General features: G+C 28.6%; 2 protein-coding genes across 5 annotated transcripts; both read right to left on the minus strand.

The window, feature by feature from the left end:
- Positions 1-2,953: 2,953 nt before the first annotated feature.
- Positions 2,954-9,563, minus strand: LOC114178372 (bifunctional purple acid phosphatase 26-like). Of its 2 annotated transcripts, none has more exons than XM_028064226.1 (10): positions 9,360-9,563; positions 8,691-8,919; positions 8,310-8,510; positions 7,986-8,097; positions 7,583-7,809; positions 6,835-6,973; positions 5,250-5,470; positions 4,985-5,106; positions 4,648-4,809; positions 2,954-3,289 (listed from the first exon to the last, which is right to left on the minus strand). In XM_028064226.1, exons 2-10 carry the CDS (start codon positions 8,874-8,876, stop codon positions 3,217-3,219), a joined length of 1,443 nt encoding a protein of 480 aa, XP_027920027.1. In that variant the 5' UTR covers positions 8,877-8,919; positions 9,360-9,563; the 3' UTR covers positions 2,954-3,216. The 2 variants fall into 2 exon arrangements, with proteins under 2 accessions (XP_027920027.1, XP_027920028.1); XM_028064227.1 differs by having other exon boundaries at positions 2,954-3,354.
- Positions 9,564-13,909: 4,346 nt separating this feature from the next.
- LOC114179756 (bifunctional purple acid phosphatase 26-like) lies at positions 13,910-19,866 on the minus strand. Of its 3 annotated transcripts, none has more exons than XM_028066201.1 (10): positions 19,740-19,866; positions 16,623-16,822; positions 16,325-16,525; positions 16,131-16,242; positions 15,835-16,061; positions 15,602-15,740; positions 15,291-15,511; positions 14,932-15,053; positions 14,691-14,852; positions 13,910-14,180 (listed from the first exon to the last, which is right to left on the minus strand). In XM_028066201.1, the coding sequence occupies exons 2-10, from the start codon at positions 16,794-16,796 to the stop codon at positions 14,144-14,146; spliced, it is 1,395 nt and encodes a 464-aa protein (XP_027922002.1). In that variant the 5' UTR covers positions 16,797-16,822; positions 19,740-19,866; the 3' UTR covers positions 13,910-14,143. The 3 variants fall into 3 exon arrangements, with proteins under 3 accessions (XP_027922002.1, XP_027922004.1, XP_027922003.1); XM_028066203.1 differs by lacking the exon at positions 19,740-19,866 and adding an exon at positions 19,576-19,617; XM_028066202.1 differs by lacking the exon at positions 19,740-19,866 and adding an exon at positions 16,945-17,016.
- Positions 19,867-20,673: the final 807 nt, after the last annotated feature.

Consider the following 20,673-nt stretch of genomic DNA (forward strand, 5'->3'; position numbering starts at 1 on the left):
AAAGAAATATTGGAGTCATTTTTATTACTTTTATTGTATTATATATAAAAGGTAGCCACTTAATATATGGGTATAATCTTTACACTTAATATATGTTCTGGTTTCGTGCAGATATTATTTAATGTCATTCTGTTCTATTTTTTCTGATTTTAAATTTGAACTGTTTTCAAGCTTTGGTCTGAATACCTAAAATATTAGTTTCTAAATGACAATTTTTTAGATTTTAGTCCCTAACAATTTTTCCTTTTTTTTTCCTAATCAACACCTCACCTTCATTTGACCAATTTTTCTTTCTTTTAAATTCTTTTACATAAACTAATTTCCATTGGAAGGAATTGCATAGCGTCGAGGCTGTGATGTCAAATTAACTTGTGCAAGATTAAAAATAGCATGCGATTAGTAGTAATGTGCGTGGATTGCTCTGTGACTTGTTATATTGTTTGAATCATTTTATATCAGACACTTGGAATCATGGGACGTGCCATTGCATTCAGTTTGTATCTCATAATGGAACTGATGGGTGCAGCGCCAAAATTAAATTACAGTTTGTAAAAAAGTAAAACTCTCAAAAACAAGAAGGGTAGGATGACAACGAGGTGGAGACGAGTTTTGCTATCCCATATTCATTCTCGTAAAAAAAATTCATACTTATCCTTATACCCAAACCCAACGGGAATATCAAAGTTTTATCTCATCCTCATCCCCACCAGGTAACGAGTATAATCTCGTACTTATACCCGTTTCCTTACTACTCAAATATGAATTTTAATTCATTTTTATAAAATAATAAAAAATTACGGTAAAGGAAACATAATACTATCAAATATTCAATATTAGGAGGATGATTGTTTCTTCAATATCAAATACTTTGAAGAAAATTATAATTGTTTACATTTTAGATTAGAATACCAAATAAAATTTCATGAGAACTAAAAAATTTATTAAATTTGCAAACTACAAACATTAATGAAACCTAGTTGATAAAATTTAAAAATATTTAAAAAAAAAATTAAAGGAAAACAAATATTCAAATTAAAATATATTTTAAATGTTTGTTTATTTCAATTATTTAAATTCTAATGAATCTCTTTTTTTATATATTAATAAAAATGATAATACACCACTTAATCAAAATGACGCAAATAACAAATAATAAATATAATAATAAAATTTTAACATGGATATTGTATCTTTTGAACTCCAATATATGTTGGATGGTGATAAAAAAATATTCATGGCAATTACATTAGATTTTGATATTGTGATAAATAAAAGTTATTTATACAATTATAGTGAAAAAATTACAGTATGATTGATATAATGAGTTAGAAAATAAAAAATAATTAGATAAAATATATTGAAATAATATTCTACATGATGAAAATAAACAACAAATAAAAATATTAAAAAAATTAACAAATGTATGTCTTAGAAACAATTTGAGAAACTATTGAAAGAAATCGCACAAAGGAAAATGAATATATAATTAAGGGTATGATAAGATGAAAAATACCTTAGACATCTAAGAACATTTTTCAAATATCAAAATATATACTTAATGGTTGAGAAATAATTATTTTAACGAAACAAAAGAGTTATTCAAATAAAATAAAAATTAATAAAAATAAGTAAAGATTTTTTTTATATTACCTAGTAAATGAAAGATTTATGCTGTTAAACACTTAATTTGAGAGCATTAAACATACCCATGTGAAAGGAAAATATACAATAAATAAAAATATTAAAAAATAATAGGAATATTCAAATATGAGATATGAAAATATTTTAATTTACATATATCATTTTAACGTAATTACATAAATGTTATGATAAGATGTAAAATATATTGGAAATGCAAATAAATTTCATGACAAACCAAATAATTAAAAGAAATAAAAAATTGAATATATATATATATATATATATATATATATATGATTACTTAATTAATTGTGAATATTTTAATAATTTAAATGATGACGAAGATATGGCGGGGATATATATATATCCCCATAATCATCCTCGTACCCAATTAAAAAAGTCGGAGATTCCTCATATCCATACTCATACCCAGTTAATGCGGAGATTCCCGTCAAAATGGGGACGGATTCGGACAATACCCACAGAGACGGATTTGTTTGCCATCTCTAAGGGAGAGTGTTGACGAAGGAAAAGAAGAAATCAATAAAGAAAAGAAAAATCTAAAAAGAAACCTAAAATTTAAAGGGTTTTGTCTGTGTAATAAATTGCTATGATTCATATAATTTTTAAATATATAAAAAATGTTTAATGCTTCATTGAAATACAAAAGGGAAAATGACATTTAGAAAATGTCTCATAGTAATATGATATGCAATATTTTATGAACTAAAATGCTTGGTTCCATGAGTTTATTGATTCTGGAACCAACCTAACAAATAAAAAAATTAAAAAATGATAATCTGTCTGTAAGTTGTAATAGAGCACTACTAATGAAGAATATGATGAGTAAAAAATAACAAAGTGAAAAAACAGACAACATATTTTGTAATGATAACACTAAATTCGTTACATTGATACATAAACGTATTCACAAATTTAAATATTTCATCCAACCATTTGATAAAATGAATTCAATATGTTCTGTCCTGAACCAAACTCGCATTGTTTTTACTGAAAATTTACTTTCAAAGACTTATATCTCTGTCCTTACTCAATTTCCAAAGTTTGAATAGTGAAAAATCGACCTAATAATTTAAGAGAAGTTGATAATGTAAGCTTTTGTTTATAATAGCAGAAAGAACTAGACAAAAGGAATTAAAACCCCTAATATGAGAAACTCCCGTTTTAATGCGAATACAGGTATTGCCACGTCATAATGTAACTGTAAAATGAAATTAGAAAAACGGAGTTTTAAGATAATTAATTGTTTCTTTCGTACAAAAAACAAATTTTGTGAATTTTTTTCTTTGAGTATAAGAAAAACAAATGTTGACCTGATATAACACAACACAATGCCATACAGATCACTGAAACGGAAGCATAACAATATGCAGATAATATCTGGCTCCCAATTTTTTCCTCCTGCTAAAAGCATATGTTCATTAAATACTCTTAGCAGCGTGGTAACACAACAAGCACACAAGGCAATACACATAGCATTTCCATGGTCTTTCATTTTGCTCACTCGGATACTATTCATTCACCTGCATGAGAACACTGCTTCAAAGTTCCGAATTACATGTTGGCAACTTCATCTATAACTGTCAATAGAAAATGTTTCAGCTTTCTTCTTCTCCGATTGGTTCTCCTGCATGCATTACCAGAACTCAACTTGGTTGCAATTATTCTTTGAATGTGCGTCAAGCATCATAACTACAGATTACATCATTGGTTTACATATATCTTCAAAGAATCAGAGTAAAAGGCTACTCTTAACCAGGTTACCGTTTTATCTCTATTAAAAGGATTAAAAATCAGTACTTTTAGGTTAATTTAGGAACAACCTCTTTTGTCGGAGTTTTAAAAGAAATAATTCTCTAAATAAGCCATGCTTTAGATTTAGAATGCATGACCCATTAAATGTGAATGCATATTTTGAACATGATATATAGGACAAGTTGTCCCATACCGTGCACTACCATGTACAATCATCACAGAATCAATCAAACAAAAATAAGAATATTAAACCAATTATCATTCCTAAAGAACAACTAAACCAAGATTAAGAATGACATAGACACATCTCCAAGTTCCATACAGGTAAAGATCCATTAAAAAAATAATATAATTAAAAAATAATATAGATAGACCACTACCCCAAATATTTACTACTAATACTATTGCGTATTTATTACTAAATTGATTGTAACTCTTTAGTACTAACTTCGAAGTGTCTTCGCAGAACACCACCTCTTCCGAACCCAATGAGACTGAGGTCCGTCACAAAAGACTGAAGACCTCTCTAGACATCTTAAAACTAATCAACAAGAGATTACGTGATTTTACAAGTTTTCTTAGCCACGTAAGAACAGTAAATATTTTAGAATATGGGGTTTTCTCTTATATACTCTTCTCAATCTCTATCTATAATCTTATGCGTCTTGAATTTTTCTCAATATAATCCCTCACTTCTAACACTAATGTGTTTGGTACATAAATAGTATAATAAGACTGCTTTAATGAATTAAAGATAAACTCTGATAATATCTGAAATTTAGACTTAACAAAATTAAAAGGTAAAAGTTGTTACCCCAATCATGTACTCTATTCAGAATTTATCTCTAGTCTAGGTAAAAGTCGAATTTTTTTCAATAGCACTCAGCTAAGTTGTATGTATTGCATATCTTGTAATTCCTGTCAACCAAAATAAGGTTTGAACTCCCTGGGGTTCAGTTAAGCAAGTTTGTTTGTACCCTTCCCACATGTACGAATAGGAAAACATCACTCAAACCAACTCTCAAAATTACTATTGGAATGCAGGCAACGATTTTAAACTTCTACAATTATCATCTTCAATATAATGCATGTAGTGGAGAATGTCTACTTTTTGTGTCTCGCTATTTGTTCAAATGCAATTATAACTTTAAATTCCTCACAACAGCAAGATAATCACATATTTTCCCTGCCACTTGATAGCTATGACAAAAAAAGGTGGAGTGAACCTACCAATACTGGTTATGCAATATGAAAGAGTCCGTTGGTACTTTCTTGCCATCATCATTGCGGTTCCAGTGATAGATAGCATGAGTCCTATTTTTTATCTCCAAGGTAGAGTGTCCATAGCTTGCTTCACGAAATGCAGAATATTCAGGCTGTGGATCCAAAAACCTGCACGACCAAGATAGAATTAAAACTCATATGACAAGACATATATGACAAATGGTAACTATGGATCTTAACCTCTAACGAAAATTGAATCTTATTAATAAAGGATTAAATAGACACCCAACCCAAAATAACCATGGTAAAAAATACGATACTAGATAGAGTTTGTTTAATTTACGTTGCAGCAAGTCCTTCTTGATTTCCCCCATCTCCGACTGTTATATAAACAGGTGCTGATTTGTCAGGTGACGGATACCTGTTTCCGCTCGTTATGTTGTAGTCCATATTGGAGTATCGATACTGAAAGCATGACAGAGTAATTATAAGAATCCACTCCGACATTAGATGACTGAAGAAGTATATTGCTCAAGTTGTAAATACCAAGAAAACATACAAGAGTCTGAATAGGACCAAAACAAATGAGTAGAAAGTGAAAAACATACTGATCTTTCATAAGCATGGACATGTCCAGCAAATATCACGTCAACTTTGTATTTGATGAACCAGCTCTCAAACACTGATCGCATGCTCTCACCCTCCATATAGTGAGCTCCGTTACTGTTGTAGAGTGGAATGTGCATGAGCACAATGAGCCAAGGAGTCTTTTCCCTATCAACCCGCTTCAGCTCTTCTTGAAACCACATGTATTGAGGCGTGTATTTTACTGCAATGAAATATCACTATCACATAGAATACCACACAAGAAAGCATTAAACATTTTCAAGAGACCAAACACACGGCAACAAAATGTGTTATACATAATGGTAGTGACTTTTCAACCGAAATAGGTACAGCTCTAAGTAACAACATCTAACATTCTTAAGACTTGGAAACTTAAGAATGCTGCTCTCCACTATTCCTAAGAAACTGGCACCAGAATCCTAATGTAAAGAAGTCAAAGCCTTTTTCTTTTCTTTTTTTCCTATTCCTGTTTGGAAAAATCAAATGTTCGTTGCTTATATTGGTACCATATTCCATCTGGACAATTTTACTTGTATTTGGGATATTATTTGTCTTCATTCCTGTTTTTATCAGAACAATGAAGCGGAGACAAATACAAGAAAAATGTCTCTCTTGAACTATGAAGCACTGATTCCAACAGGAACGCCACACTCAGACATGATTAATACCTAAGGTATAGGACACAGTAACATATATATATATATATATATATATATATATATATATATATATATATGAGTTGTTTTCTTTCAAATAATGATGACAGTGTCCAGGAATAGTTTAGTCAATAACAGTTACGACTTATATTTTGTTAAATCACGCTCAAACTTTGAAAAGATCTAAGATATATTGCCAAGATAAATACTATGAGAATAACTCTTGGCCCGGCTACCCATTTTTGCTTGGTTTTGCAGCAATGTGATGTTAAAAATGTTCTTTCCTTCATGGTGACGTATAAAAGGAAGTCTTTATCCCATATTTGATTTATTGTGGACAGAACAAGGTCTCTAGGCACAAGAAGGCTTTGTACGGTTTCAAACAGTCTCTCCAAGCATGATTTGGAAGATTAGTTAAGGCTATGACATCAGTAAGTTATAGACAAAGTCAAGGCCCCAAATGGAAATTTCTCTCTTCTCCCAGTTTATGTACACTTTGTAAGTGATGATTAGATAGAAAAACATGCTTTGAAGGAGACGCTTTTGAAATGGAGTTGGTTGGGGTAGCTAAAGTACTTCCTTGGGAGGCCAATTGGAAATTATTGATATCAACATGAGGTATGTAGTAATACAAATATATTTAAGATAGAAAAATATCTTTCAATTTCTATTGTAGACTATCTTTCATAATTTTTAGTTTACTTTTAGACTGGTTTATCTTTTAGGTAAAATATAAACATAAAGATAGCTATTTTATCTTTTACTATCATAGATTAAAGATGTTCTTTTATTTGTGTGTATGCATATACACACACACACACCGAGTTACATGTGCTGTAACCTGAACAAAATTCAATTGAAACAAATCAACATGTAAGGAATATTAATAGATAAAGTGGAAATTAGTTACCAAAGGGCGAATAGCTGGATAGCACAATTATATGAGCAGACGCACGCCTCACTGCATACCAGAGGGGGCTGCTGCTATTGGAGGCCAAATAGGGAGTGGTATATCGGTAAAGAAAGTTTCTGAAAGGAACAACTTCTCCCTGACAAAGTATATTTGTGTAAGGACATTGGAGCCAAGTTAACATTAGATGCAAAGTGTACGAATTTCCGACGTAAGCAACGGGAAAAGATTAGCATCTTAAAGTGAATGTGTTACAACCTCATGAGTATTTACTTCAGCATCTGTTCTTGTGCCAACCATTCATTGAGAAATATCTTATTATATACAAAACAAGTAGTTGTTTGCTACTTGAAATTTGGGATATATTAAGAGCTACAAAAATAGTCTATTTTTTCATGGCGTATAAAAGATGTTTGATGCCGTATCAAAGAATATATCTAGTTCACACCAAATAGTTTAATGGAGCTGAAAGTCAGCTAACTCATATTTTACAAGATGATCATGCATAATTCACGAAAAGGAACAAACCAGCTCACAGATAGTTAAGAAGAATAAAAAGTAAACATGTTTCTTATACTTTTCATTTCAAAAATAAAAATAAAAAGAAAAAGAAAAAGAAAAGAAAAGATGAAACCATGGTGATGGTTTATTATTTTATTGGTCCCGTAATAATTAGTCCAATTCATTCTATTAATTTAGTGCAACAAGAACAACTAAGACACATGATAGACTAAGGTCAGTATATTACCATTTCAGGCATGTACTCTATTTCGTGGTTTCCTGCAGACCATATCCATGGATGATATGCTGTACTCCTTTCAACAAATCGGCCCCACGTATCCCACCGCAAACCAACATCACTGTATTGGTACCTATCAGCGTAAGAAAGATCTCCAACAAATAAGACAGTCTCCGCTCCACTCTGTATATAATGCTCAAGAGTGGAAAGAGAATTAAACGTTTGGCCCAAATCGCCTGCAATATTTGTGCAATGATTCGTTTATGAGAGCGACAAATTAAAATTTATGGGAAATCATAGCAAAAGAACATCCTGATAGACATTTTGTGGAGCAAAAATAGAAAGAAACTATAATTGAGGATAAAGAAAACTATTTTGTAGAAGAACGATCGTGGGAAAGCAGAAAACTAACCAATTATCCCAAATTTGTAGGAAGCATCCGGGTCAACTTTGGGAGGTGTTTCGAACCAAAATTCTCGAGAAGAATCACCGCTTCCGATTCTGTAGTAGTATTTAGTCTTATACTGAAATGGGGGTATCATTGAATTTAATTAAATGAACACACATTCTACACACAGCAAGATGAGAATTAACAAGCACAAGATTAATTTAAAAAAGAAAAGATATTGTGTATTATGCGTTAGACTTCACTTTTGAATTGATTTTACTCTTGACATTTCAAGTATAATGCCACTGATGATCATAACTCTACTATCGCAACTTGATCAACAATTACCTCAAGCCCTTCAATAACACAATGATGAATGTATCCCGACTTGTATTCATGAAAAGTGTAGTTTCTAACTGTGCCTTCTAAACTAGTTTGAAATTCACTCTCTGATGTGCCGTATTGTACATGGCTGGGTCCTGGTTCATCTGGGGTCACCCATGAGATGATTACAGCTTTTCCATCGTAGTCACCTTGCGTGATGTGCACCTACAGTGGAATTAGTCAATACAGCAGAGTTTACTCGAATAAAAGGAAAAACATTAGAATTTGAACATGCTTCACATATCCAATACGGTTTACCAAGGAGCAGGATCCTCACCAGAGTTTCATTAAATACTATTAGCGAATAGATAATAAAATCAGCCTTGTTATTCTTGTATCACTTACTTGCTGAGGTGCATTATAACCCTTCGGAACTGCAAATGCTTCATGATCAAGGGGGAGGTCAACTGCAGGCCACTCTGACCGAATGAAGGAGCTAGTGATCCTAGCACTCCCATCTCTAATAGAAACCAAGAAGACAAAGGAAGCAAGAACAAAATTCAGCAACATGGTCTGCTCTCTTCTTTTCATCGGCGTGAATGTTGTCTTTCTCTGCCTACAGAGTCCTAACCATCTGCATTCAAGAATCCAAACGATTGTCACTCATGCTTTACATATAGTATACCAAATACATTGATGTAATCTACATTAAAATAACTTATTTCAAGGTAAATCTGCAGTATCCTGTTCCCATTCTCTCTCACTCGTTTATTTATTTTCACACTCTTTTATTTGGATCCGCTGAATATCAGATCTAAACGAGCAATCAATCAAAACATAAGCGAACAACTTGCATTCAAATGCCAAATCAATAATAAAACAGGCGAAGTTACACTTGCAGAAGGCTTTCCTAATTACCGTCTTGATTTTGAAAAGCGGTGGTTCGTGAAGATGAACCACACCCTCCACAACTAGTTATGATTAACCATAATCCTTTACTATTAAAACTAAGCGAGTGATTTATGACCTAATGGTAAAATTAGTATCCAAGACATGTTAAAGAGAGAGATTTACCTGTATCTGCAGAGAAGACAGCGACGGGAAGGCAAGCAGAAGAAACAAAGGGAAGAAGGGAGAGACGCAGAAGTGAATGATTTGTGATTGATTGAGTTTGAAGGGAAGGTTATGTAGAGGGTTGGTTGGTCCACACGATAACTAATGCATTTTCTCTGCGTTGTACTCTTCTCCTTCAACTCTCAATCATTTCATTTTAGTTTAATTTCTTGTTCGGTAATTATAGTTTAATAAAACTAGTACTGCTTTGTCCTCTTCTCCCTCAACTGTCAATCATTTCATTTCAGTTTAATTTCTTTTTTCGGTAATTATAGTTTAATAAAACTAGTAGTAGACTCATCCGTGTACCCACGGCTTATATATATATATATATATATATATATATATATATATATATATATATATATATATATATATATATATATATATATATATATATATATTTATATTTATATTTATATTTATATATTAAAATAATAAAATAATGAAAATATTATATAATAAAATATTATAAAAATTATGTTATATTATTATAAATATTATTATTAAAGTATTTAAATAATAAATTTAAGTGATATAATAATAATTTTAATTTTAAATATAATAAATAAATTGATATTATAATATTGTGTAGTTAATTAATTTTATGAAATAGTTGTAATAATCTTTGATCCGTGTGTGTAAGCATTTTTTTATGTTTTTTATTTCAAATCTTTTTAAAATAATAATATAATTATTATTATATTTATTTAACTTTTATAAATACTAATATTAATATAAATTATAAATTTTTAAAAAATTAAAAATCTATTTAGAAAAAGTATTTAGTAAATAATGGTTTTTATAATGAAAAAAACACTTCTAATAATAATACTACTACAGTTAATCGAAGTAATAATAATAATAATAATAATATCAATAATAACACACTAATAATATTTATACCATAAATGTTAATGTCAATGCTAATACTAAAGCTAATGTTAATGATAGTAATTTATAATTATATATAAAGATATATATCAACAATAAAACAAATAATTGAAATATGATCATATAGTACATCAAATTAAGATGTGTATCTAACTATAATAATAATAATAATAATAATATCTTGTAGTAGTAAAATTAATAATAATAATAATAATACAACAACTATATATATATATATATATATATATATATAAAAAGACATATACATATTTTTGTGTTCTCTTTTGTTTTTAAAATTTTATTCTCTTAATTATTATTTTTTAAATTTAAATAATTTTTTATAATAAAAATTATTTGTCAGTTTTATTATTTCACTAATTTTGGTAATTATTTTTTAATTCAAATAATTACACATATATTAAAGTGAATAACAAAACACATAAAAAAATGTAAGTAATTGATATATGATTCCGTAGTAAATAAAAGTTAAATGTGTATCTAACTATAATAATAATAATAATAATATACTACTATAATAATATCGCGTAATGATAAAAAATATTATTATTATTATTAATAATACAACTATACATATAAAGAGATTTTTTGTGTTTTTTTTTTGTTTTTTCAATTTCATCCTCTTAATTATTAAATTTTAAATTTAAATAATTATTTACAATAATTTTTGTAGTTTTATTATTTTACTAAATTTGGTAACTATTTTTTTGAATTAAAATAATTGTTCATATAAAGATAAATGAATAACAAAACAAATAAAAAGAGCAAAATTGAAACATGATCGTACATAGCAGGTAAAAGTAAGATGTAGCCATAATAATACAAACAATAATAATATAATAATAACTATTATAATAATTATAGTTCTTATTATTTATAATAATAGTAATAGTAATGATAATATAATAATACTTATATTATAGTCGATATTAATAATGATCATAAGAATGATAGTTGATAACAATAATGATAATAATAATTATATGATTATATTATAATTATAGGTAGAGTTAGGGATGACAACAGGTCAGATACAGATAGTACCTACTCACAATCCGACCTGCAAAAAAAATTTCACCTGTTATCTACTCGTTTACTGGTTGGGTACTCGCTTAAAAAATATACACGATTTTTTTTAAAACTCGTAGATACTCGTGAATACCCACATACCAATGAATATTATATATATATATATATATATATATATATATATATATATATTTTAAGTATGTCTGTAGTACCCGAATTCTGACGTAAAATTGTAATTCATATTTGTCCAAAACTTTGATATATTTTGGTCCTCAAACTTTAAAAATGAATATATATAGTTATTTTAACTCAATTATGTTAAATTTTAACGTATCAAACACGCTTTCTAATTGACATTGAAAGTTGAACAGTATAAGCAACTCAAATGCTAACACGCAACACATTTGACACATCAAGAAAATTTAACGTAATTGAGTTAAAATGACTACATCCATTTATTTTTTAAGTTTGATGGACCAAAATGTATTAAATTTTTTGACAAGAACAAATTATAATTTCACGTCAAAATTCAAAAATTAAAAATATATTTAATCATTTTTTTTAATGAGGGGTAATTTGAGTGGTATCACTTTTATAAGAATGTAGAAAGAAAAATAGAGAGGAACAGAAAGAAGTACCCTAAGTTGCAAATTTAAGTGTATCGGTCCACCTAAATTCATTGTTTGTAACTTATAAGAAGTGTGAACCAAAGTATGTACAGTCGCATACCGTAATTTACACTATTTTTTATTTTTTATTATAGATTATTATTTTAGAATATAATTAAATATTGTTATTAATTATTTTAGGTTACTTAAATTTAAAATTTTATGTAAATTTGAATATTTTTAATTAAATTTGTATAACTTATTGAATACTTAAAAATTTTATACTTTTTAATTGATCTCCATATTTATTTATTTTTCTATTCATGGAATGATATGTCTTTATTATTCAACTCATTTTCAATAAAATTCACTCATTATTTATATTAACTACAATATAATTTTATATTGACTACAAAATTTACTACAATATAATTTTATATTAACTACAAAATTTTTCATTTTTCTATCATGTGAAAACAAGTAAACATGATAATGACATGTGTGGTTAATGAAAAAAATTAAGCAGCATATACTTAATTGAAAAGAAATAAAAAGGTTTAAGTATTTAATAAACTAAAATAATTTAATAGAGATTCAATTAAAAATATGTAAAATTATGAAAAACTTAAAACTTAGTTAAGTAATTAATTAATATTGTTCTTGCTAAATCTAGAAATAGATTTAGTTCGGAAATACACTGTGTGTATGCTTTAGTGATAGTGTAGTGGATTTTTATAAAGACAAAAAACAATTATTTTCTCTTCCATAACTTAGGAATCATAGGGTAGTGATTCTGTCATTAGTGTTTATTGTTTCACATAGACTCTAAGCATAATATCTTGTACTCGTATAAATATCGAGATTCACACTATTCACACTACAAGGCAAAGAGCCTAAACATCTTTTACTCGTCTAAATACTGATATTCACATATATTTATAAATATAAATTTAGATTTTATTTTACAATCTACTTTAATTTTTTTTTATAGAATATCTCCTTAATTATAGTTAATAGTATATAATTTATTTTTAAAATTTTCTTTTCTTAATCATTATATTTACAATAAATTTTACTTTTATAAGATAATTAAAATTTGCTAAGTTTTTTAAAATGTAAATCCACAATTATGTAAACTTATTAATAGACAAGTTTCATGATGTCAGTTTACCTCAACTTATCTTATGTTTAAAATATTAATTACTTAAAGATATTTTAGAAAAAAAAATTAATGTGTCATTCAATTAAAACAACATTTTTCAAATAGCAATAAAATTTTGTATATCTTAAAATTAGCAAAGAGTAAAAGTAATATTAAAATATGACATTCAATTATTTTATTTATAAATATCATATTATAAGTAGATATCTTTATTAAATGAGTTTCATTTTACAAGTATCATTGTCTTTCTATTTTCTTTTTTCTAAACCTCTTCTTTACCTTTTCTTTAGATCATCAGCTTCTTTCTTCGTTTGTTTCAACATCATAGTATGTCATTGATTTCGTTGACTTTTTGATATATTTTGATTTTCAAAATTTAAAAATAAAAGAAAATAATTTTTTTAATTCAATTACGTTATTTTTTTTTACACATCAAACATGTTTTTTGATTGATATTAAAGTGAAAAGATGTTAAACGGTATAAATAAATGTTAGTATAAAAGATTAATTCTTTTAACATATTAAACTCGTTTATCAATTGACATTGAAATTGAAATGTATCAAATGGTATAAACAAATCAAATGTAAATATGAAAGATTAATTTTTTTACCTATCAAATATATTTTTCGATTGATATTGAAAGAACGTGTCAAACGGTATAAACAAATTAAATGATAATATAAAAATTAACGTTTAAAAGATTATATTCATAATTTTTAAAGTTTAAAACCAAACTCTATAAAAATTTCGGATAATAATAAATTTTAATATCGCATTAATTAAAAATGGAGGAATAAAATCATATTTAATTTATCTTTTATAAGGCTAAAAGCGTTTATATAATAGTGTGGATGTGGAATACAAGCATGGAAGCATACAAGCCAAAGTAGCCATTTCTGCCAAAGTACATATATCCATTTCTGACAAGCTTTCTTTTTCACACCGGTAAACTATAGAAGTGCATACATTATCCACTCTTTTTATTTTTTCATAGTTACGAGTGGTTCAAGTTCCTATTCAATGCCCAACTTCATCAATAACTCGCCCTCTGTTTTCCATTATTGTTTCCCCTGCATGTACCACAATTCCCTCGTCTTTCAGTTATCCTTTCAAGACAAAAAATCTCTATTACATTTTCCAGGGGCTTTTATACCAAATTAGTAGTTTCCAATATTACTAGATAATACATTTATAAATTTTTTTATATAATTATTTTATGCAAAAAACTAATAAAAAGACTAGGATTCACGCATCAACACGAGTTATCTCTGTTTGCCTCTGATGTTTTTAATTCTGATGATTAGTCTCCACCAGACAGAGGTTAATTTGTGGAGAAAACCATACGCACCCTTCCCAACATGTAGAAAGAAGGAACATCACACAACCAACACTCCAAATTGCATCGAAATGCAGGCCATGAAATTCATGTAGAACAGAGAATGTCCGAAATTTGTGTCTCACCATTTGCGAAAACGAATAACAAGTTACAGTTCACCACAACAACGAGAGAAAATGACATGCATATTTTTCCCTGGCACTTGATGAGAGGTGTACCAAAGAAAAAGGGGAAGTAAACCTACCAATACTGGTTATGCAAAACGAAAGAGTCAGCTGCTACTCTGTTGCCATCATCGTTGCGATACCAGTGGTAGATTGCATGAGTCCTGTTTTTAATCTCCAGTGTCGCGTGTCCATAACTTGCTTCTCTAAATGCAGAATATTCTGGCTGTGGATCCAAATAACTGCACCACCAACTATGAATGTTAACCTCTTACAAGGACAAATACTAGCCTATACAAGACAATGATTTGTTTACTTCACCTTGATGCAAGACCTTCTAGATTTCCTCCATCTCCGATTGTTACGTAAAAAGGTGCTGATGGGTCTGGTACGGGATACCTTCTACCTCCTGTTATGTTGTAGTCTATGTTGGAGTATCGATGCTGAAAGCAAAACACAGAATTTCAGCACAGATCCAAGATGACGTATATAAAAGAGTGTTGTGTTGTGAAGGGTGTGTTAGTAAATGAATTTTAAGTCTAACCAACACAACAAAATCAGTTTATAAGTGAGATATACGTCTACTTATATATTATATTAGGAAATTATCTTGTCTCTGGTGATGTAAAACTTCTCTAATAAAAGTAAAGGAAATGAGAAAAAGGAGAAGAAAAACATACTGATCTTTCATAAGCATGGACGTGTCCTGAAAAGACGGCATCAACTTTGTATTGCACGAACCAGCTCTCGAAAACTGCTCGCATGGCTTCACCCTCCATATAGTGAGCTACATTACTGCTGTAAACCGGCTTGTGCACGAGCACAAAGAGCCAAGGAGTCTTCTTTCTATCAACCCGTGCTAGCTCTTCTTGAAGCCATATGTATTGAGGTGTGTACTTCACTGTTCACAAATTAAGATCACCGTTATAGTAAACAATACCATGAAAGAATTAATGTAGTTAAGGAACTAATATTAACAAGTAGAATTTACCAAATGGAGAATAGCTTGATAGCACAATTATATGAGCAGATGCACGCCTCGCTGAATACCAAAGGGGGCTGGTGCTTTTGGAGGCCAAGTAAGGAGTAGTGTATCGGTTAAGGTAGTTCCTGAAAGGAACTACTTCTCCCTGAAGTTTTCAACAAATTTTTTAACGAAAGTTTAGAAAAGATAGAATTTGTAGAAGCATGTAGATAACATAAAGAATAAGGTTAGTAGTGTACCACTTCAGGCATAAACTCTACTTCGTGATTTCCTACATTCCAGAACCATGGCTGATATGCTGCACTTCTTTCTGCAAATCGCCCCCATGTATCCCACCGTAAACCAACATCTTCGAAATCATGCTCATCGGAATAAGAAAGATCTCCAACATATAACACGGCCTGTCCTCCACTCTCCAAATAATGCTCGAGGGTTGAAAGAGAATTAAACGTTTGCCCCAAATCACCTGCAATTTTTCATTCAAAATGTGTATGTGTTTGTGTGTACGCGAAAAAACCAGACAAACTAAACTTACCAAGGATGCCAAATTTGTAGGGAGTATCTGGCCCAACTGCGGGAGGTGTTTCGAACGAAAAATCTCGAGCAGAATCACCAGTTCCAATTCTATAGTAGTATTTAGTGTTATACTGAAATGGTTGAACAAACCAAATGAGCCCATTATTCTACTTTTTGGGATCTACTCTCGTAATTTGATGAACAATTAATTACCTTAAGACCTTCGACAAGACAGTGATGAATGTAGCCAGACTTGTAGTTATAGAAGGTGTAGTTTGCAACTGTGCCTTCTTTACTAGTTCGAAGCCTGCTCTTTGATGTGCCGTACCGCACATGGCTAGGTCCTGGTTCATCTGGGGTGATCCATGAGATGATCACTGCTTTTCCATCATAATCACCTTGCGTGAGGTGCACCTGCAATGGAATTAATCAATCACTGAAAAAAAAGGGTATAACTTTAGAATTTGAAACTGCTTGATAAAATAGGTTTTGTTATCTCTGAAAGACTTACCTGCTGAGGTGCATTGTAACCCTTTGGAATTGCGAATACTTCATGATCGACGGGCATGTCCTCTGATGGCCACTTTTTCCGAATGAAAGAGCTAGTGATCCCTGCACTCCCATCTCTGATACAACTCAACAAGACAAAGGAAGCAAGAACAAACTTCAGCAACATGGTGTGCATCCGTTTGTTTCCAGAGTCTTAATTATCTGCATTCAAGAACACCATGAGTGTCATTCAATCGTACAACAACTATTTTACTCAAGTAATTCACTTCCAAATGACAAGTTTCAAGGTAAAACTCTATGATATTATATTCCAATGATCTCACCCATCATCCAACACACGTTCTTTGCTATCAACAGCACCAGCAAAGATGGCATCACACATTCTTTGTATTGGAATAGGGGCGTTATCGGATAGAATATTTTAAAATAAATTTTGAAACTATTTTAACTCACTTTTGTAATTAGATTTCTTTTTTTGGAACTTTTAGAAGTAATCGTGGTATTTATTGAGTAATGATACTTTAACACAACATTTTTTTAGTAATTTCACACTGTTCTTAGTTACTTTTTTTATATAAATAAAAGATGCATTTTTTTTTTTATGATTATGTTAGTTTTATGATGTGTTATTAAATGAATGTAATGTGTCAAAAAAATATTTATTCTAAGAAAATTATTCTTTTACACAAAATTTTATAATAAAATATTATATTAACATAATAAATATAAATATAAATACAATATTATAATAAAGTAATAATTTATGAGCAATGTAAGTAAAGTGTTAGAGAAAATTAGTATGACAGCTTTGTTTTTTTCTGGCACCCTTCTCCACCGCCCGATTTTTTTTTGGAAGATAACAAAATGAATTGTTGGATTTATTTTGACCATTCAATGGAATGTTGGACCCATATTTTTTTTAGTCATAATTAAATGTTGTCCTTTTTAACTTAATTTATCATGATTAGTTCAATTTGGGTTTAACTCAAAATAAAAAATAATAACAACTCATACAAATAAAATCGATATTATTGAATTCTGAACTTTTTCATAAAAAACAACTTAATAATAAAAGCGCACAAAATTTAGCGAAAACCTAACTTATTTTTTCAATATAATAAAGTATTTTGCTTAGTAAACCAAATTTATTGGTTTTTCTTTGTAAACAGTGTGGAGAAATGTGGAATCTACTTTCGTTTTTAGAATAGTAATACATATACTTGTTTCTTGAAACAAGCTCTTATTAGTGGAGATATAATTGGTGTGGATTTGATCAAATTTAATAAATAAGTTAAATAAATTAAATTTAAGTGGGTTGATTTGGATAAAGTTTTTATTTATTTATTTAGCAATCCAACTTAATAACTAGGCTGAGTTATCACTTCAATAATTTTGATAGAGCAAATATTTATCAGAAAGTTTTAAAATAAATATTTTTAATGCTTATAATGTATGCACAAACAATACTCACTAGCTGGAAATATAGATATTATTATACATGTTTAACAACTTATCAAACTTGATGAATTTTTTTTTTATCAGTATCTATTATGCATTAATTTTCGAAAAAAAAAAGGTATATATAAAAGAGTAGTAATAGAAATATGGTTTGATGATTACATATATTAATATATAAATTAAATTATAATAAACTAGCTGTATTGCAATTACTTATTTTTAACAAAATTTCTACAATCATAAAAATATCTTAAAATGTTATATACAAAATAGTGGTATCAATTTTGTATAGAGCTGAAAGTGCGATGGAATAAAATTTATTGTAAATTTATTAAAGAAATTATTTTCTATTATAGATTTATTATATAATTAAATCAAAGAAAAAACAAAACAGAAAAAGAAAAGTACAAAATACAAAAACTGTGCAAACTTCTCACCCACCAGTAAAAAAAATACAATAATAATTTCGAAATAGTTAATTGTATCGTAAAACTTTTATTAGTATTTATATATACTTATATTACATTATAAATATGTTATTAATATTTATATTTTATTATAATAAGTATAAAATAGTATTAAAATAAAAAATATTATAAATAAATATATTTATGTTTTAATGTTTTCTATTTTATTTGTATAAATAAAACATTTTTGAGACGTTGTCACATCATTATGAAAGACAGTACAATTATTAAGAATCTCGAAAAAGAATCTGAAGAACCCAAACTATATATATTTTTATTTCGTTTTGCTTAAAATTTTGTTTTATTATAAACTTATTGTTTCTTAAGCAAAGTTGAATAAAAACAAGTGTATCAGTATCACTTTGAATTTCTTCAATTATAAATTTTAAAAGATTGGTTTCTTCAAGTTAAAATAATGACGAGGAAACCATCACAAGATAAGTTCTTCCTCTGCAACTGTTTCCCATCCATTATTTTACCACCCACATAACTAGTGAGTTCTTTCCCTGCTATTTTCTTCAGACAATATCTCCAGTTAGTGTCAAATCCTTCACATGTTTTTAGTTAACTTCTTCAAGAGTTAAAGCAATGCAAAGTTTTTTAGAATTGAAACTATGCATTATAAGAACTTAATAACGATCCAAAGTTCTATATCGACTCGAGATAAGATCATATATAAGTGGGTACAATCTTCACTTTACAAGTTATTGTGGGATTGAGTTAAATTTAAAAGTCTATTACTAATATGATATCAGAGCCAGGTTAGAACTTATCCTAACGAGATTTTTTGTATATTCTGTTTCACCAACCACTAAAGGATCATCCACTAATTTATAGTCTCACGCACGAGATGAATATACCTCGGCATGAGGGGTGTGTTGGAAGTTCCACATTAACTAAAGATAAGGTCATATTTAAGTGGGTACAATTTTCATCTTACAAATCGATTTTATGGAGTTAAGTTAGACTTAAAAAACCACTTCTAATAAAAACTAAGTTACAGTTCATAATTCTTGTGATTTCTTTTACCATTAATACTTGATTTGTCGATACTCTTCAACCAATGTGTTAACCTTTCAACAAAAATAAAAACTCAGAAGGAAACAATGACAACATTGTCATTGTCTAAACAAAAATAGTGATGAAGCATCATGAATGGTAAGAAGAATAAGAAGTAGAGAGGATTGGCTTACCTTGGAATGAAGCAATAGCTGAGAAGACAGAAGCTCAGTGATGCAAAGAGAAGAATACTGTGGAATGATTTATAAAGGGAAGGGAAAGGAAGGGTGAAGTGGTTGGTGCATTTGGAGCCACAATGTTCTTATCTCGTTCCTATACTTACTTCATTTTCTATTTATCTCTTATTTCTGTGAAAAATTATTCATCATAATCATGCATTTAACACTTAACAATAAATTTATTACTTATATATATGAAAAAAAGTACATCAATGTGTAACAGATATAAATAAAATTAAGATACATGTGTAAGGTTGCACTATTTATTAATAATAATTAGGAAGGAATGAGGCTACAAAAACTTTATTTTAAATATATTTAAATTTAAATATTTGTAAAAAATTTAATTATGTTTTATATACAATAATATTTTATTTAAACTTTTAAATTTATTTTTAATTTTTTTATAAAAAAGTTAAATTTATTATCTTTAATAAAAGTTATATAATAATTAATTATAAAAATATGTCATGCCACATCTCAGCGTGAAGTGTCCTATTTCATATTATTTTTGTCGTTTAATGCTTTTTAATTCCCCACGTGATTAAGATCATTGTCGGTTTCTAAATCAATTCAATGATATTTTAAAAAATAATTGACTGAACACATGTTGTCTTGTTCGATTCATACATTTATTTTATTTTAAATAATCTTATCTCTAAAATTTCTTCATTTTAAGAAATTACTCTAAATCATCAAATGTTTTTGTCCGTACTATTACAAGGTTTGGTGCTAATTTAATGGTTAAATGAAGAAAATAAGTGTTCTGTTTATTATAAATTTACAGAGTGGTATTTTTTATTTACTATAAAATTACATTAATTTTTTTATTAATTTTATTACACTATTAAATTATTATTTTTTTATTAAATTTTCTTATACTATTACA

This window comes from Vigna unguiculata, chromosome 3 (genome assembly GCF_004118075.2).
Source record: "Vigna unguiculata cultivar IT97K-499-35 chromosome 3, ASM411807v1, whole genome shotgun sequence".
In the NCBI taxonomy this organism is placed as follows: Eukaryota; Viridiplantae; Streptophyta; class Magnoliopsida; order Fabales; family Fabaceae; genus Vigna; species Vigna unguiculata.